We start from the raw sequence: 20,432 nt of genomic DNA, 5'->3' as shown, positions 1-20,432 counted from the left end.
GCTTCATGACCTAAAAATAGAATAAGTGACCAAAGCCAAAAAAAAAAGAAAGGAGAATCGGCGAAGGCGAATAGTGTGTGGCAAATGGCGGAGAATAGCGAAGGGCGAAAGGATAAGCAGCGAAAAACAGGGTGGCAAAGTAGCACAACAAAACCTGTGTTGACAACGACTTGGGTGGTTATATATGGCAAATGCTCTAGGGCGAAAGAACTTCTCACACACACACACACACGCGAACTGCTTCTGCTCCTTTTCGCGGCAAATTCGGATAAAAGGAAGTCACGGCGAAGCGGCGAACAGCTGCCTGGTTCGCCCGAAAACGGAGTTACCCAGAGAGTAGGAACTTTTCAGTGCTCAGTGCTCGACCTTTTCCCGCATCCTTTGAGTCCCTTGTGTCCTTTTTCAATACTGCTCTGCGTTTCACGTGCGCGCGAAAATTGCATAAACACAAACAAGCCGCGACTCGCTGCCTCGACTTTTTTTTACAGTGCATCCCATTCAGTGAGACATTATCCTGCCAATTGAGTGCTTATTTAACGTTTTTTTTTTCGAGTGTCTGAGTGAAAGCCATCAAGTGTGTGAATACAATTTACAAGCCCATTTGAAGTCTATCTATTGAAGAAATATAACAAGTTTAGTAGAAGGAATCAAATAAACTAACGACATAATTCACATAATGGGCACAAGGACAGCAGTAAAGCTAACATATAAAAAGAAATAAATATTAAAAAAATAATTTAAAGCCATGCAAACAATACTAGGGGTTTTTTAGTGGGACATACAAAATTTTCCAAATTTGTCCTTCAGATAATATGGTTTTTCATTTCTGTCACCTTTTGTGAATGAGTTTTCCCATCAAATTTCCCAATTTAAGCTGGGTTTCAACAACTTGTTCGCTTTTCCGCAGGCGACGCTGGCGAAATTGTAACTAAAACCGAAACAAAATCCGCAGTTAATAATAATAATTATAATAATAATATTAGCCATAATACGGAAACCCAATTATAATCATAGCAACAGTTGTGAAACCAAGCCGAGGCAAACTCATTGAAACATCCCAGCCAGATAGCCAGATTATAGTAGAAGCAATACAACAAATAATATTAACATTAACAATAACAAATTGAAACAGCTCTGGGAACAAAACGCAACGTTTGATGAAAATTTCTGGCAACACGTCTTGGTTGTTGTTAACCACGCAAAAAAATTAAATAAAAACAAATTCAAATACCCAATGATAATGCAGATTTAACAAACAAAACCAAAACAAATAAAAGCAAATACAAATATAAAAAAAAAACAAACAAAAAAAACACAAAACAAAACAAACAACAAATTCATCTTCTACTTGTTCTACCGCTTCAACTTTATTCGTCTTCGTCTCCGTAATATATATACATATATATAAAATATACATATATATATATATATACATCTATGTATATGTATGCATATGTGTGTGAGTGCGTCGCGTGTGTGTTGGTGCCTGTAAATGTGTGAGCCACAACAACAACTACAACAACAGCAGCAGCAGCCAGAGCCACAACCACAACAACAACAGTAGTTAACAGCAGCAACAATTCTTAGCAGCAACAACAACAATACAAGCAAGCACCCTCACAACAAAAGCAGCAGCAACAACAACAACCACAATAGCAACTACAGCAACAACAACATCAGCGGATAGAGCGAGCAGCCAGGCACAACATCGATAGACATCGATTAACGGTAGGTTAGCGTAAGAAATCGAAAAAGTCGATTTAACATTTTATTATAAATTTCATTGAACTTTTAATTATGCTAATGACATTTAACCCCAAGAGAGTAAAAAATCGTGGAATTTTTGATTCGTTGAGTTCCAAATATACATTTATAATAATATTGAATGATTTATTCTTAAGACTTAACGATCTTTCGAGTCTCAAGCCACTTTTACGATGAATTCTTACACATTAACACATACTGGAAATGCAGAAAATAATTCTGTTAGCTATGTTAGATCAAACAGACTGTTATATTGGAATTTCTCAGCTCTTATTTTGGGCTTATACTTCATAACTAAGTCATTAATTTACTTTTCATTTTGGTCAAAGGGAGCTAAATTTTACTGGGTCAATGGTCCAACTTTTATTGAAAGATTTTAAGACACTCACATTTGATATTCCCATCGATTGCTATTTTATATAGAATACCAAAAAGGGCAATTTACGCTGCACATCAAATGAGAATTTAGAAACCAATTGTGTCTTTCGTATGTATTTCAATATTTGAATAGCTAGAAAAGTGCGAACGGAGCAGTGGGCGACTTGATGAACTTGGCTCGATTATGTCATGCCTCCTTGGTGAAAATCCCAGTTAACCAGGCCCGACCTCAAGACCATATCAATGGGGTATCTGCGCCCCTTTTTGTCCCGCCCACTGGCACGCCCCTTTGCTTTTGGGCTACAACCTTTTGCTGGCTTTTGGAGGGCAAACTTTCAGCTGCCACAAAAAAAAAAAAGCACAGAGCAGAGCAGAAAAAAATGAATGAGGAAGGTGGGGAGAGGGGGTTTTCTAACGGAATTCCTTTGCTCACGCACACATGGAAAGGAGGTTCGTTAAGAGAGAAGGGAACCCAAAAATGTATTGTTGTAGTCCGTGCTTGTTGGCGGCAACACACAGAAGTGAGAGCGGAAGAGAGCGGGCACTGGCTCTCTCGGCGCAGGCAGGAGAGGAGTGAGAGTCCTGGCTCTCTCGCCAGCCCATTGCGCTCTCCCATGCAAAATTCATTGACTAACAACATGCTAACTTCGTTCAGTTTTTTGCCGTTCTGTTTGTTTTTTAGCTTTTTAGTACTTTCTTTCCCTTCGAATTTTGTTCAACAATTAATAGGGTAGCAGATATTCTGTGTTCTATTGCCAAATCGATACCGTGGGTTGGCTAAGGAAAACGCTCTGCGTTTCGCTCATGTGTTTGCCATGTGTCATTTGCATATTGACACAAATTCCGGCTCGGGTTGTTTTTTATTTCAATTCTTGTTTGCGGTTTTTCGCATGACTCATCGACCCAGCGAATGGCCAAAAAATTAATTCGGCAAGCAGGATTTTGCGAGTGTCATGAATGGAAACAGACACACATAAATATATGCTCATATTGGCACATCCACTGCTTCGCTGTGTGTGTGTGTGTGTGTGTGTGAGAGCGCTACCCTATGCTTCATGCCTCTGTGTGTGTGTGAGTTTGGCGAAATATCGAACTGACCTACTTTTATGCTCGATACACACACACACACACACACACACTGGCGCGCACACACATACACACACGCAGCCAGATTGGCAAATGGAAAAAGAGTGCTTTGACCTTAGCGGAGGCTGCTTATGTAAGCCCAATATCCGAATACCGCAGGACCATCCGTAACCGAATCTAGATTCAATTCTCACGATTTCTGTAGTGAAGGTAGAAGGTAGAGTTAGACCATTTCAAGCAAATGAAGTGTATACAACATTATCTACTCTTTAAAAATCCTAATCATGTTACCTATTGCTTTTAATTTCAAAAGCTAACTATGTAAGTCAAATCTAAAGTTCATACAAACAAGTCAGCGGCGTCAGTAAAGTCATACGCATAAAAGGCTCTGTTCAGTCAAGTCCCATTTTTCTCAACTTCGAGTGTTAAAATCGTCCGCATTTGAAATTCTTCGAACGTCGCTATATTGAAAAACGCAAGGCTCAATTCAGTCAATTCATATCTTTTGCAACTCTGAGTAATCGAGCAAACGAAGAGTGTGTGAAGATGGTGTGGAAAATGCTCCTCGTCAGTTTGCTGCTGCTGGGTGCGCTCAAAGCCGCCGATTTGGCCCCGGAGTCGGAGGGCTCTGTGCAGGATGGACAGCAGGAGCCCGCCGCCAGCGATGGCGATGAGAAGCTGGCCTACAAGAGCCCGGTGATCGATGACGACAAGTTTTACTTCGCGGATAACTTTGACGACGTGCAGACATCCAGGAAGAAGTGGGTGCTATCGCAGGCGGAGAGGGATGGCATCTGGAACTGGGAGTCGCCGCAGAGCATCTTGTGGGCAAACGATCTGGGTCTGGTGCTCAAGTCGAAGGCCAAGAATGCGGCCATAGCCGCCCCCTTTCGCCAGCCGTTCGATTTCAAGTCGGGCAAGCCGCTGGTGGTGCAGTACGAGATTACGTGGCAGGAGGGTCAGGTCTGCGGCGGCTCGTATCTGAAGCTTTTGTCCGCCGGAAAAGATACGGAGCAACTAAATGCCTTCAATGACAAGACACCCTTTACCATCATGTTCGGACCGGACAAGATCGGCGAAGATGTGGAAATGCACTTCATATTCCGTCACGTCAATCCAATTAATGGCACCATCACCGAAAAGCACTGCAGTAAGCCAATAGACCTTTTGGAAGGGGCATTCATGGACAAGCTACCCCACCTCTACCAGCTGGTGGTCCGTCCCGATAACAGCTTTGAGATTCGCATTGACCACAAGATCATCAACGAGGGTTCCCTGCTGACCGACTTCAAGCCACCAGTCAACCCGGCGGCGGAGATAGATGACCCCAACGACCTCAAGCCAGAATCGTGGGATGAGCGAGAGAAGATCCCAGACCCTGCTGCCCACAAGCCCGAGGATTGGGACGAGGATGCTCCACCACAGCTGCCCGATACCGAGGCCGTCATGCCAAACGGCTGGCTAGAGGATGAGCCCGATTTGATTTTCGATCCAACTGCCATCAAACCAAAAGATTGGAATAACGAAATCGATGGCGAGTGGGAGGCTCCTCTGGTGGAGAACCCAGTGTGCAAGAACGCTCCCGGCTGTGGCAAGTGGAAGACTCCGCTCATCCCCAATCCCAAATACAAGGGCAAGTGGCTTGCACCAATGATCAAGAACCCCAACTACCACGGCAAGTGGGCCCCCAGGAAGATAGCCAATCCAGACTTCTTTAAGGATCTGACACCAATCAGCGCTGTGGGTCTGGAGCTGTGGGCCATGTCCAGCGATATTCTCTTCGACAACCTGATCGTCACGGACGACGTGCAGTTGGCCCTTGACGTTGCCGCCAACAGCTTCGACATCAAGCGTCTCTACATCGATCGTGAATTAAACTCAATCGGGGATAAGGTGATTTGGGGCATTGCCATGGGTGCCATTGCGGTGCCGGTTGCCTTTACCATCGTCTCTAAATTTGGTTTAGGTCCGAGTAAGGTCGCGGCTGCCAGAAAGGCTGCTGCCGAGGCCAAGAAGACAGACGATCCTCAGCCCGATGATGAGCTCGGGGCCGTGGAGGATGAAAAGTTGGAGAAGGGCGAGAAGGAGGAGAAAAAGTTGGAGAAGGGCGAGAAGGAGAAGGAAAAGGAGGAGGAGAAGGAGGAGGAGAAGAAAGAGGAGAAGGAGCAGGAGAAGGAGGTAAAGAAGGAGGAGGAGAAGGAGAAGGATGACAAGGAGGAGGAGAAGGAGAAGAAGGATGACGAGGAGGAGGAGAAGGAGAAGAAGGATGACGAGGAGGGGGAGAAGGAGCAGAAGGATGACGAGGAGGAGCAGAAGGACGACGAAGAGGAGTGCGACGAAAGGGCCGCTGGCGATACCATCAAGGAAAGCACACCGCTGTCCGCTAGTCACAAGAAAAATTATTTTTTAGACATTATCAAAGAGGAGGAAGGAACATTACAGACTCTGGAACCAATTCCAAAGAATCCATGGACACCGAAAGCAAAAACAAATAAGCACTGCAACTCTATATAAGAAACTAAATCGAATTCCCAAGTCCAGCTGTTGCACACCACCAACAACCAAATGATCAAGCACACGTACATTTCAAACATGTTATGATTTCGCCAAGGCAGCCCACATCTCCATCACACTGCACACTGCACACACACACTATACCACAAACAGACACACACGAATTAAACAAAAAAAAACACACATCAAAATCCAAATAAAATCGGATTTAAAAAAAAAAAGAATTTGGTGTGAAAGGGAAAAGTGTTTGAAAACTAGCAAATTTCCGCATGTCAAAAGCTACTTGCTACGCAAATCGACGAACGATCTTGTCGCTGGTCGTAGCATACTTTTAAATCCCAGGGAAATTAGCATTAACTTGCTGGGGCTACAAATGCTAAGTGTAAAAGGCGAAGAAGCAGTCGCGATACACTGGAAATGTTATGTAAACTAAGGGACCCGTGAGCATAGGGTAACCTGCTGAATGCCCCAAGGATCAGTACTCGAGCCACTGCTGTGGAACGCCATGTGCGATGGGGTGCTGAGGTGGCCACTGCCAGTAATAACCAAGGTGTGTCTTGGTAATGCATCTAATTGCACCGTATACTTATATTATAAAAAGCTATCTTAGTAAGTCAAACATAAAATTTATCCAAACAAGTAAGGGTCGTAAATAAGCGCATAAGCATAAATTGAGCCTTTAATGCAGTTAATCCTTCTTTTTCCCAACTCCCCGTTTTAAATTCTGCGTAGGTCGCTGTATTAAAAAAAAAAACGCAAGTATGTGTGTGTGCGTGCTGGCTGGTTTATTGATTGGCCATTGTTTTTGTTTGTTGCATTTCACTTTTGATTGCATTTCATTTAACGCGAATCGCCGCCTGCGGTAATCCAATTAGTCAGCTGTTGAGGTTTCGACATCGACTCTCCACCGCGGGATCAATGCGCTAGCTTTAAGTCTCCACCCTTACTCCATGCCATAACTAACTTTAATAGCGCGGCTCTAACTAATGCTTTACATTTTCCCCATTTCATTTACTTGCAGCATCGTGCTAAGCGGCGGGCGCTAATCGAACATGGCGCCTCGGATATAGTTGTAGCTTTAATGTAGCAGGCGACATCCATGTGCCTCATGTAAGTAAGACCACATGCATACCCTAGAAAATAGTTGTAAGTGGGAGGTATAAGGCCCATTAAGTGTTGGCAAAAAGTAGTTATGTGCAGTGCATATATATTATATATTATTATTTATATTTATTCATATAAATCACTTTCTTCGCAGCAGAAGATGCATGAACAAATATCCTAGTGGCTATCCAAATATCCTAGATTTTTGTTGAACTTGCGTACTGTACTGTACACGAGACATAATATCTTCCTTTTGTTCTCTTGCAGGCCTTGGAAATCTAAGGCTCTCATCGTTGGCCGCATAGACAATGACAGAAGATTCCGACTCGATATCTGAGGAAGAACGCAGTTTGTTCCGTCCCTTTACCCGCGAATCATTGGTGCAAATCGAACAACGCATTGCCGCTGAACATGAAAAGCAGAAGGAGCTGGAAAGAAAGAGAGCCGAGGGAGAGGTGGTAATTATTTCTAGCTGAATGTGCTTAGCTTTCTCGATTTTGTGTGCCTACTCTACTACTCTTTCTGTATCTGTATCAGTATCTGTAACCGTATCCGTATACGTATCTGTAACCATATCAGTATGTGTATCTCTCTCTACTACGTCTAAGTGAATTGACTTCCAATTGAGATCGAATGCCACACGGTCGATGCTGATCGCTGATCGATCAAAGATCAGTGATCATCGATGGCCGATAACCAATAACCGATTGCCGCTACTGTGCGCTTATGTTCGTGCTTCAACTTAAGCCTGAACGTCTATTTTATATAATATACATATATAACAAATACTCGAATATGTTCTACTTACTAACCATACATACATATCCACCCGAAGTTACCAACATGAAAAGAAACCATCCAACCCACAAGCAGTCATCCTCCATATACGTATCTGTATATCGAATGCCTCTGTGTCTACAGTTCTCTTTATATATCCCATTTAAAGCCCTTCAGTAACTCATATCCGCCTCTGTAAATGCAGCTACTATCCATCGAATCCATCTCGTTATACGTATCTCAGAGTCACGTCACATTAATCCACTCTGCTTGAGCCCCGCCATCCAATCCGTAAACCCAAATGCAAACGAAGCAGATCTTATGTATCTCTTTCTACATATCTCTCTCTCTCTCTCTGACCCATCTAACTGGACCTCTACTATTAACTACCAACTGTATACTGTCTACTGTCTATTGTTTTCCGTAATCTCAGCCAGCATTTCACCTACTTTTATCGTAGCTAAAAACCTCATTGCAACTGAACTCAAGTACCTGAAACTAGAACAGCATAAGTCCACCCACCGACCTCCGTTTCGATTCTTTTATTTTCTTCCTTTTTAATTTACAACAAAATTACAAAACGTAAAAGTGTCTAAAAATAGTACAGTGATTTCTGATTTACTTCTTTGGTTGTATGTACTCGTATTTTGTATTCCGCATAATGTACCCCAAAAATCTCCACCAATCCAACTACCTATATGCTCTGTACGTACCGATATCGTAACGTATTACTATCGAATCTGTAAAATTCTTTCCTGCCATATAATCGTTGTATGTTTGTTCGTTTGTTGGTTTGTTTACTTGTTTTATCTATTTGAGAGTAAGAACTGTGTTTTCTGTAACCCATTGGCTTCGTAATGTGTTCTAATGTGTATCCTAATTACGATTACCTAATCAATTGTTTTGTATTATTGCGTAAACATATATCATTTTCAATGCCAGCAACCCCAAAACGATTTTACATTATCATTGTCGTATCGTTATCGTATTCTACTTATCGACGGCTACAAATTCTTAAGTTATATTCTTCATTTTCGTTTCGATTTCTTTCGATTTCATTTAAGCAGCTTCAACGGCTTGGGTATAGAAACCACTGGCCAAGTCTACGTCCATGTCCATGTCCATGAAACCCATGACCCTTGTCTCAGCACAAATCTTTAGCAAATCTTCAGGTATCTTGTCCTGTAAATAGTCAACTCGCCTGTGAATACGTGTATCAAAACTCGATAGCTGTGCTTATTGCCAATCATTATTGCCAGTACTCAGCTTCAGACCATTAACAACCGAATCATCAAGAACTTAAAAAAATGGAGTCGAAAATAATATAAATATAATACTATTATGATGGAGGCTTACAAGAAATCGAATAACATTTGGAAATTAATAACTAATAATGAAACAGATGCCGTAAGTGATATTATTTCAATAACAATTCGGACAAGTTAAGGCAAGAAAGCTATTTGCTACATCACTCAAAATCAAAGCCAAAGGACCAAACTTTTATTCATCGTATGTAAGCCACGAAACAAAGCAAAAACTGGAAATTTAAAAGCCAACTTTTTTAGTTGAAGCACCACCATTGCCAACGAGCATATGTACCATTATGGATCCATTAAAAAGTATAGCATCATCGACCCAAACTGATCGTAGCCTCAAGCTGCCTGCTATGAAATCTTGTAAAAACCATTCAAGCGCATTGTCATAAGTCACCTACACATAGAAAAGCCACGACTTAGCCCATGCGCACCTCAACTAACTTTCAACTTTTAAATTTCAACTTTAAACCTAGCTCTGTCTCTGTCCTCGCCTTTGGCTCTGTCTCTGTCTCTGTCTCTGTCTCTATGTCTGTCCCTCTCTGACCTCTGATCTTCCATTTAAAACACCCAGTCACAGATGCAACACAGACTCAACCACACTAGCTATATAAATCAATTCAGAATACAGAATACACTACTCATGATCCTTGATATTTGCATTGCGAGGATGCGCAAATGAAATTATTAGGGATAGCCTATATCGTATCCGATATCGTATACGATATCCCATATGTATTATCCCCTGACATATTGCTGAAAACTGCTCGCCTACATAACCACTTTCTACCGTTTGTTTTTTCTTTCGTGTACTCTTCTTCCGTTTCATTTACAACTTTCTCTCTACTTTTTGAACGCTCTCTCTCAACGAAACTTTTGCGCGCCGCTGTCTGGATGAAAAATGAATTTTACCATGATTATAAATATAAATATACTGTATAAAAACGATCAACAATGAATGACAAATGCGAATTCGGCGCTTGCATAATGCAATCAAAAACAAATTACGAAATACCAAATCAAAATCCAAATCCAAATCGAACATGAACTTTTCTCTACTACTACGCTACTTTTTACTTGAACTTGATAATGCTCGTAATGAATGCCCTAAACCAAATACCAAATCCGAATCTTCTTTCAGCCGCAATATGGTCGCAAGAAAAAACAAAAAGAAGTAAGATTTTGCTCAGAACAAAAAACTAGAAGCCACCCAACAACCCACCCACCAATTTTCCACCCAACACTCCCCGACCTTTGAGAACACACACACACACACACACACACACACACACACACGCCTCGGGAGAGAATCTCAATCTTAATCTGAATCGAAGGAAAAGTTTTATGATTTCACCTTATTTTGGTGCCTTTTTGAGTTCAGACTTTATTGCCACAAATCGTTTTCCTTTAGCCGAACAATTTTCCGTTGCCATTTTCCGTTGTTGTTGCCTCGTTTTCTTTGTGCAACTGCTGCAACTTACCAATCAAGCCAGCCAATCCACGCCACTTAGCCCAGTTTGATCCAGACCCCCGTCCCACCACCACACACACTGGTGTGCCCCCAGATTCAATATAAATGTATCTATATATTGCCAATTTCGTACCCAGTATCTACAACGTATGTATCTTTGTATCCGTTCTATAAGTGTAGCCTATCTATGTATATCGTAAGCTCGTACTATATCTTTGCCGTACTATATCTTTACCACCGCCCGGGTCGCTTAATGCAAATCAACGAAAGAAACCCCAAAAAAAGCTCACCCTCAAAAAAAGACCAACAAAATACATAAGAATGCAGCTGGAAATACGCTTTCAAATTTATTGCTTTTCTCAGCTTTTGCTTATGGATCCTTGCAGGAGCTCTTTTCATTGCGTATAAAATTGTCAGTCCGATATTTGTGCATTTGTGTATCATTTAAACTTGATTATTGCCTAGGATCTAGTACAGGATATGTGCCAAGCACATACTTAAATTAAACTTAATTTAACATAAAGATAAAGATATGATTTTCTTATAATCAGCTGTATTAAGGATACGGATTCTCCTCGAAATTATTGTTCTGAACTTACATCGCTCATTTTCTATCGACAATTATAAAGCAGATTCCGTGCAAGGACCTTCATTGTACTTCGGCTCGCCGATGAGGAGCCCAAACTTTATGCTTTACCTATTGCTGTATAAAAATACCGCTTCAGGATACATGTGTATATATCCCTTTGTCGTTCGCCGCTTGCCATTTGGCATTGCCATAGTTATTGACACTGCTCGGGGGCTTCAATTACTTATCGAGGTGGAGCCTCCGAAATGACTGAGTGCCTCGAGTGGCTAAGGAGCTTAGCAATCCGGACCGAATGGCCTGGGCCCCAAAGGCAGGAATCAAAGCCGCTAACACACTCACACACACACACAGACACTAATACACACGCATAGATGCGGCATGATGTCCTGGCTTGGGTGCATCGAGATGTTTTAATGGCGAAACAAGGTCCCCTGCCCCTCCAAAAACCGAAACAGAGTATCCCAATTATGTGTATCCGTAATCGTATCTACTATATGTGTATCTGTATATGTTTTTTGCCGGCTAATACTTGAGTAATTTGTGTGTGTATGCGTACTATTTGATGTTCTCAATGTGAGCAGATGTAAGCCTATATATATACACACTTAACCACCCGATCCAAAACCAGATCCAGCTCCGAACCCAATGATTAAGTGCAAGGTGCTAGGGATCTAGGGATGCAGGGCTAGCAACTCGTTTCTTTTGACCATACTATGCAGATGTCTGATGATTTTCAATGCGGCGAGCAATCCGCAAAGATTTCCCAGAAGCGCAAATTTTTGCATTGCCCCGCATCCGACGAACCGACGCTTTAGAAATTCGTATATAAATTCCGACCGATAGAGACGATTACATAAAAACCAATTAAAACAAAACAGAAACTATAACGCAGGAGAAGTCAAGCAAACAGATGACTCAACCAATGGCCAGCGTACTGTAAGTTGTGGGCGGTGAATCGAGTAAGTGCCAGACAAAGTATCTCAAAGTAACTAAAAGTATGTCAAAGTATCTCACAGTAACTCAAAGTATCTCATCCAAGGACAGCCACAGCCTGATGCCTTCGGTTGCGTATCGAAGCTAGGGCCATCAAAATGGCCCACCTCATATATTGCTGGGACTAAAAACCAAAACCCAAACCGATCACAAAGCATGTAGTTCCATCCAATAGCCCCATGTCCCAGCAATATCTTGGGCGTTAGTTGATTCCTAGCGTTAGATGAATATCATTAAAAAAGGTTTATCAGCTTCGGTTACATTTCGGTTTGAACTATCATTTGTAGTTGGCTTCAGATATAATGTAGAACCACCTGAACCCCAGCTCCAAGTCCAAGATACCTTTTCCAAGAACCCACCTGCTATCTCTGTAAAGGTGTGCCTGGGTGTTTGTGTACATACATACATACATACGTGAGTGTGTGAAAGTGCGTGTGCTTAAGAAGTGTGCATGTCTTTGCGGTTGACGTTGCATGGCGCATGAAAAACTTTCTCTCTCCGCGTCCATGGAAAGTAAAACCGATACGTTTCAGTTGCGACTTAGCGCGTCTGACCGAAATCGATAGAGAGGTATATGGTATGGCATGGTGTGGTATCGTATGGTAACCCACGAACCCAAGGCGGTCGTCACTGGGGCCAAATATTGTCATACAATATGCATGGCGGGGCAATTAAAAGTTGCCAGAACATGCAAGAATAATGTTTGTCTGGGCAATCAGAAACGAAACGAAACGAAATTGGGAAACCCAATACGACATTGAGTACCATCCACCCAACAATCCTGCTTGTGATCCTCTCTTTGTGACCCATTCCCAAGCCGTAAAAAGTAGTATAGTCTAGTGTTTTCGCACTCTAGCTAATCGTTTTCCCCCACTGGACACAATTTTTAGTTCGTCAAAGCATGCCACATATGTATTTCCACACACAGACACACTTGGAAAGTGACCTTGTTCAACACTGGTTACCTTAGTTTCCTTTTCCGTTTCCATGAACATTTCCGTTTCATTTGATATCCGTTTCTTTGAACCTGACAAAAGGGAAAAACAATGATGAATCGGAATATAAAAGAAACGATTCAAATGATGAAGCGCCCAAAAAGGTGTAACCCAGATATATTGGTCGAAGCGACTTGGTGTTACTTTTGCATACCAACAGAATCTGCTGAACCCCAAAAACCCAAAACTATCTCCCATCCTTGTGCTTTCTCTATCACCATGTATATATACTTTATACATATATATTGTATCAATACCCTTATAGCATATATGTACATAAATATATATGTAAAGAAACAATTCAAATGATATGCAAAACTGAAACCATCACGAAATTTTTCAATTCGAATCAAAAGCGCTTGAAATTGATGTTGCCCACCTTCTTATGATTTTCGATACTTTCAATTCCGTTTTTGAGTTGAGTTTTGAATTCGGGGCTCAGTCGTGCCGCGTGATAATGGTGTTTTACGTACTTTATACGAAAGTCCCTGCTAATCTATTGTTGCCCAAACCATTCTGTGCAGATCCGATATGATGACGAGGACGAGGATGAAGGTCCACAACCGGATCCTACACTTGAACAGGGTGTGCCAATACCTGTTCGATTGCAGGGCAGCTTCCCGCCGGAATTGGCCTCCACTCCTCTCGAGGATATCGATCCCTACTACAGCAATGTACTGGTAAGTTTTTCGTCTCCAAGTGATCTGTTAGATTCCCCCAAGGGGGGGACTCCCAGCCGATAACCCCCTGATATTGACCCCACGCAATATATCAACGCTCTCTTGCAGACATTCGTAGTTGTAAGCAAAGGAAAAGATATTTTTCGCTTTTCTGCATCAAAAGCAATGTGGATGCTCGATCCATTCAATCCGATACGTCGTGTGGCCATTTACATTCTAGTGCATCCATTATTTTCCCTATTCATCATCACCACAATTCTCGTCAACTGCATCCTGATGATAATGCCGACAACGCCCACGGTTGAGTCCACTGAGTAAGTACGCCGAGTCAGTCAGCCGTCCTATATGCATACCCATATATCTAATTTATCTGACCACATACTATATAAGTGTAACCCCCAACCCCAAAGGTACACTTGATTTGGTTCCCTTCCCTTAGATAACTTTGATTTTCGAAACATATTTCGGTTGATTTCCGTTTTCGGTTCGTCTTTCTTTTACGAATCTGTTATAACTAATGTTATTATACGCTGTACTAGTCATATAAGTATATAAACATCTATATACCTATGTGCTATATAATCGACTTACCTAACTATATTTAAACGATATATTATACAAAACTATATATGTAACTTTTTCGATATTTATGCAGATGTGTATTTAGGTCAAACTTGAATTTCTTTCCTCTATGATTTCAACAAAAGCCAAACGAAAAGAAATCGAAAAACAGCAACAAACCAAAGTGCAATCGATATGCAAAACTATGTACTATATCTATATGTAAAAAAAAACCACCCATTTAACTGTCTAATCAATCTTTATGACGCAGGCGAAGGTAACGATGTCGAGTAAAGTAAAGTTCCTAGGTAGCTAAAGCCATTTCCAGTAAGAGAACCTTGAAATCATGATGCATTTAAGTAGTGGTACGAACACTCGACGATGGCTAGTCCATTGGGAATCGAGATCTGTTGAGTGCATCCGCTCTTGTATGATATGACACCACTATCGCATCAAACTGCATACATACCTAACTTCAGTCTAATAACTATTTATATATATATATATCGATGTATATGCTCATATCCGTACTCGTTTCTGTCGTGAGTAACTTTGCAATAATCGATCGTTCGATAACTACTCGATAACTCGATCATAGAGCCACCACTCGCGTCCCAACAATCTCCAAATCAGATCCATTCAAATTGCTCATTCCAACTGTAAATTTGCCACGCTAGTCCATCCAGTCGCGGTTGGGCATCCAAATCGAAAATCGAAATCCCTCCGAGAACCGACTATCCCGATCCCGGCCATCGGGTACTCGTAGAGGTCCAGCTGGGACCGAACCAGTCGAGCTGGTTGGTTTTGGTTTGTTCACGTTTCGAATTGAATTCAATCGATATATCATTTGTAAATGAAGTAACTTTGCTCCGTAGTTGATTCCTAGCTACCTAGTTTATTAATATTTACCTTATACACACGCTTAGATCATACAACTTGAATTTATATATATATCCATAGATAGAACTTATGTAAATTGCTCAATTATGTATTAAGTAAACCTTATTGTAAACTAAACACCCCAAAAGATCCCAAACTAGCAAAAGAACTTAGTTCGTTTTGATCATCGTAACTATGTAAATCATTGTAATCTTAGAACTATATAAAGTTAGTTAGTTAAGCTCCCCCGTATAATCGAAATTAGTTTTAGAGAATATATACCATTTTGTATAAGGGGTACGTATCGTACTTTTTGCAGTTCGCTCTGGGGTTAAAAGTAAAGTAGAATTTGTGTGGTAATTAGCTGACTTAGAAAACTCATATCCTTAGAACAGTTGATATATATCAATAGAAAAATATATAGAACTCCCATATCTTGGCAGGACATTTGTCTCTCTCTCTCTGTTCACTTAGTCGACTCCCAATCGATTTGACATTTAGCTAGAATCGATTCGATTAGTGCTCATCTAAAAGTCGTTTATCATAGAACAACAATTCAAAAACATTGCGTATACGTAGACGTAACTTGTACATAGGTAAACTATATAGTAACATCTAGCGAAAAACTTAAGGAAAGCCAAGCGAGCAAAAATGCTTTGAAGAGAGCGCACAGCGCCAATAAAGCAAAATGTAAAGTGAAAAGAGTTACGTCATTTTTCTAGCTGATATCAAAGTTATTGTCGCAGATTTGGTATCAGAATCGAGCACCCTAAGATAGAGAGAGACTAAAGACAGGCCAGGGATGACTTTGGGCATAGGAATAAGGAGGAGCAGGTGGCTGCCAGCTAGCCAGATGGAAGTGCAAGCGGAAACGCCACTTGAACTTGGCCAAGGGTTGCACGCACTGGAGGATTCAGGAAATAGGGGATGAGATAGGATGGCATGGAATGGTATGATATGGTATGGGATGAGATGGGCGCCTAAACGGCAGGTGCTGCATAACTTGGGACACACACACACACACACAAACCGGGAAAAGGGAAAGTATGAATGTGCGGAATAACCAGAGAAAGAAATGGAAAGGACCAAAGGACCCTCCTCAAAGTGGGTCGAGAGAGAAAGAGAGAGAGCGAGGTGGATAGAGCAAGAGAGAGAGAGAGAGATGCAGAGAGAAAAATGAATTCAAGAACTACTAGAAGAGTATTTTATATTCTATAATGAAATTTTTTAACTAGCATCAAATTGAAGCCAAATGAATAGTAAGTCCTTGATTTTAGAAGAAGATAGAATCAGTTGTTTAATTTATAGACTAACATATCTTTATGTTTAGGAATGTTTCAAGGCAATATATAATGATTTATAAATGGACTTAAAATACTAGCCAACTGATTTTGGGAATGCGATTCGCCCCACTCATTGCATACCATTTGCTCCATTGTTTTCTACGGTGCAGGGGTCACACTTGTGTAGGCCCCTAAGAAAGACATAATACCTGCAATTAAAACACAGCTCAAGTGTCCTTCACGGGCATTGGGGCCTAGGTCAGACGCATTCCCAGTCCCAGCCCCACCCATAAAACCGCCCAGCAGCCCTCCTGCAGCGACTTTAAACTAGTTGCGGCGCCCAAAGGACAACGAGCACTGTCTGAAATGCTGGCTGAAATCTGTCAAATGGCTAACCAGGCAGCGGGGGCATAACAGCAGGCGGAGCAGGGTGAGCAGGCGGAGGGAGGGGGCGTGGCTGGGTCGGCCAGTTGGCCGAAGGTCGGCCTATTGATCTGACACCCACACACGAACAGCATCCCTTGCACAAGCACAAGCACACGCACACAGAGACAAAGGCAGCGTCAAGCGGTTGGTGGTTAAGTATTAACCATTATTGACATTGACAATTGTCTATCTGCATCTGCAATTCAGTAATTAGGACGCTCGAGCACTTGCCAAGTGTCCTTTTGATGTGGAATGCAAGGCATTTCTTTCAGTACCTGTGCACCCAAGAAATGTTGCTGTGATTATGGAATATAATGGGTTAATTTCAATCGCTAAGTACGCTTCTGGGAACTCATTTAGGTAGCATTCGCTTCGGTTTGAATAGCAGATTCAATTTATTGTCTTAATTTACTAAATATTAAACAAAACTTTGTGAAAAAGTATTTCATAACTGTGCGTGTGTGTGTGTGTGACCCTTTGGAGTGCTAGTTGAGTGGACGTGGCTGTTGTGGTAAGGCACATAAATCTAGGACAATAGAAAAGGCAATTTGTGAATCTCATATTCAGATACTATCTGGTTGGGGTTGTGGCATCATTCACACAACCCGATGCCAAAGGTTAGGCTAATCATTTAAGTTAGTTTTAACGAGTACGTGTAACTATGAAGTTTCGGAATACATATATCCTTGGAACACTGCGACAATCCGAAATGCAAATGGTAAAACAACGTTGGATGGAATTGTGGAGAGCACCGAAATTGGGAGCCATAAGAAGTGTAGCCTACTTTTAAGCGCAATTTTTCCACCACTCAATGCAACTAACTCTTAATCAATATTTGATTTTCGATTTCTGTGTAACAGTTAAACATCTATTTTCTTGGTCAACCTTTAACAATTGGTTTTAGTTTTTGTGTGTCTGTTCTTCACGTATTTTTTTTCATTAATTGTGTTGATGACCCATCATCTAAGGCAGTCTAACCAAAAAAAATAAAAAAAATCAACATTTCAAGCTACATTTGAAGTGCATAAAAGCCAAGAAGACAACAACAAATTGCATTTCGAAATTCAATTCGTTTTTAGGGTGATATTCACCGGAATCTACACATTTGAATCAGCTGTTAAAGTGATGGCACGAGGTTTCATTTTATGCCCGTTTACGTATCTTAGAGATGCATGGAATTGGCTGGACTTCGTAGTAATAGCTTTAGCGTGAGTTATATAAACCTATATATAATACTATATATTACTTAATTCAATTGAATAATAAATTATCATCCATTCGTATGTCACGCTTACAAATACCCATTGCATATTGCCTGGGCACCAAAAATACATGTATCTATTATACTTACATAAACAAGTCATTTATTTCAATCAGATTAATTTATTGAAATTTTAAACACTTTGAAACCATAAAGATAGTGTTTTTGGTGCTCAGCAGTATCTTTCGCACCAATGTATCATCTATAAGGACCAGCTCTTGTTTTTTGCGTTGCCTTTGACTTAAGATTTGCTTTCGTATTGGTATCGTAACTGAATCATCCATCGTAAAAGCCGTAGTCACACGAATCTGAATAGCTGGCCTATCCGCCCACTCAACCCGAATTTTCTTCCCATTTTCCCACGACATGTTTTCTGTTTTCTGTTTTATGAATTTTTATTTCATTTTCCGTTGCGAGTTTACAGTCAGTTGACTTCCGATTACAAATTAGCGCTATTTGCATATAATATTTATTATTATTATCAATTTATGCAAAGCATTCACACACCCACACGTTCACACTTCATTAACATAATCGTGTCCACACAACCAATACACATACACTTGCAAAAGTGTGCGTGGGAGTCGCGCAATTAGCAGCATCAAGTTGAGTCAATCAATGAAAGCGAAAAAATGAACAAAAAAATACATAAAAAACAAGGCTGAATGCGGCGTTAACCGATTTACAGACATATATGCATACATGCACATTCTTCTGGTCCATTAAATGCAATCAAAGGGACAGCTGTGTGTCCTATCAGCATCTGTAATGTCAGAAATGAGCTCGAAATACGCGAAAGGCGCAGTAAAAAATCGTAGAAAACTCATGGGGCGTAAAAAAGTGTCGGCATTTCTCAATTAAAAGAATGAATATCCAAAGTAAATTCAAGTCTGGCAATACTTACATTCATCAATTCATTGTATTGAGAGTTAATACCTTTTTTTTTTACTGCAAAGTAAAATGCATATCCACCTTGTAAGCTCAGCAATTACTGGCTGACTAAGCAATAATAAAATAAATTTATATTTATTTATAAATAGGGCTACATGTAGAGGGGAATTTTCAGAATTAATCAAAGCGTAGAGAGGCCAACGGAAATATTCAAAAGTAGAGCTCAAACCGAATTAAAATGAACGGAGCCGCAGAACCAAAGAGCAAATGGAATTACATTCATTAGAGTCAGCAGTTGGAAAATAATAAAAACGGTAAAAAAAAAAAACAGGAAGGAGGGGCAGCCACAAGAAAAGCAGCTATGGCCATAGAAATTCTATAGAATTATACACGTTACACGCGATGGGGGAAACAAAAAAAGTCGTGTTAACGGAGCATTTTTATTGATTTATTTTTGCCGTTTCTAATGACGCGCCCAACCACACACATACTCATACAAATACTCTCATACTCGCACATACATACATACACTCATACAATGGCACATGACTGGATTTTCTACGATTACTTTCCAGGCACACTCACACACACACATAAAAATGCCATAAACAAATTTTTGGTCGCTCAAGTTAATTTTTGTTCCATTTCCCAGCTTTTGGTTTATATTTTTCTTCTCTTCTCTCTTCTTTTGCTCTTTGTATTTGTGATTGCCGCTTTGCCTTGTTCTTTTTGTCGTTTCGTGACAATTCCATTTCATTGCTTTCTGCTTCATTTTAAGCATTTATTGGAGCTGTCTATTTGCCATACTTTTTTCTTATTTTTCTTGTTTTTTTTTTATTTTTCTGGGTGGCCAACGAGGGGAATGAAAGAGGAGAACGGGGACAAGGAGGAGGTGACTATGTCGTGCGGCACATTTGGCTGGTGGCGCCGCCAGGACGCGCAGCCTTGGCTCGTCAATGCCAGGCACGACATTTTAAAGCTCGCGGCTTAAAGCATTCTGCATTTTCCATTCCCCCCCTTTTTCACGGAGAGTTTCACCAGAGTTGGCGGCGAATGCAGGCCACTTTCCGCAAAAGCCCCGGATTCAGCCAGAAATAGGGTCTGCAGCCAGTTAAATCGAACTGCCTATCCAATTTGCAAGCTGTCGTATACGTGTTATATATTTCTCAAGCAATTGCATCTAAAAGTATGACCAACTTGGCGTATACGCAATTTATTACGTATACGCAGGGCAATGACGTATGAATTACTTGTAATACTCCTTGAATCCCCAATTATTTAAAGCAATGTTAATAATCTTTTGATCTAGTTGGAAGATCTCACAACTTTTTCATTACATTTTTGCTTTTGGCCCTCTCATATTTATCCGAAAAATGGTCAATTATACGACAGCAGTGCACGCAATGGCAGACAAATCGATAAATATTCATGAAAAATAAATGGAACCGCTGTTGCTAGTGGCACTTG

General features: G+C 40.9%; 2 protein-coding genes across 51 annotated transcripts in view; both read left to right on the top strand.

Moving 5' to 3' along the window:
* The first annotated feature begins 1,555 nt into the window (after positions 1 to 1,555).
* The window catches only part of LOC6726141 (sodium channel protein para), a 64,323-nt gene continuing 45,446 nt past the window's right edge, over positions 1,556 to 20,432 (top strand). For 32 of the 50 annotated variants that reach the window (XM_039297694.2, XM_039297688.2, XM_039297695.2 and 29 more), the window contains exons 1-7: positions 1,556 to 1,728; positions 6,764 to 6,852; positions 7,114 to 7,304; positions 10,078 to 10,110; positions 13,509 to 13,664; positions 13,773 to 13,978; positions 17,893 to 18,021. In XM_039297694.2, coding sequence (XP_039153628.1) covers positions 7,155 to 7,304; positions 10,078 to 10,110; positions 13,509 to 13,664; positions 13,773 to 13,978; positions 17,893 to 18,021 — 674 coding nt within the window. In that variant the 5' untranslated portion in view covers positions 1,556 to 1,728; positions 6,764 to 6,852; positions 7,114 to 7,154. The remainder of the gene's footprint in view (positions 1,729 to 6,763; positions 6,853 to 7,113; positions 7,305 to 10,077; positions 10,111 to 13,508; positions 13,665 to 13,772; positions 13,979 to 17,892; positions 18,022 to 20,432) is intronic. The other 18 variants (XM_039297696.2, XM_039297693.2, XM_039297675.2 and 15 more) reach the window with 2 other exon arrangements.
* LOC6726142 (calnexin) lies at positions 3,560 to 5,947 on the top strand. Its single transcript, XM_016172481.3, has 2 exons — positions 3,560 to 5,406; positions 5,476 to 5,947. The coding sequence occupies exons 1-2, from the start codon at positions 3,775 to 3,777 to the stop codon at positions 5,740 to 5,742; spliced, it is 1,899 nt and encodes a 632-aa protein (XP_016039669.1). The 5' UTR covers positions 3,560 to 3,774; the 3' UTR covers positions 5,743 to 5,947.

Source organism: Drosophila simulans, chromosome X, assembly GCF_016746395.2.
Source record: "Drosophila simulans strain w501 chromosome X, Prin_Dsim_3.1, whole genome shotgun sequence".
Taxonomy (NCBI): Eukaryota; Metazoa; Arthropoda; class Insecta; order Diptera; family Drosophilidae; genus Drosophila; species Drosophila simulans.
Note: the sequence above shows the minus strand (reverse complement) of the source record. Positions and strands in the feature narration are given on the sequence as shown.

Coding starts and splice junctions, on each gene's coding strand:
- LOC6726142 (XM_016172481.3), top strand. CDS start 3,775: ATGGTGTGGAAAATGCTCCTCGTCAGTTTGCTGCTGCTGGGTGCGCTC. Junction 5,407..5,475: donor AGAAGGAGCAGGAGAAGGAG/GTAAAGAAGGAG, acceptor GATGACGAGGAG/GAGGAGAAGGAGAAGAAGGA.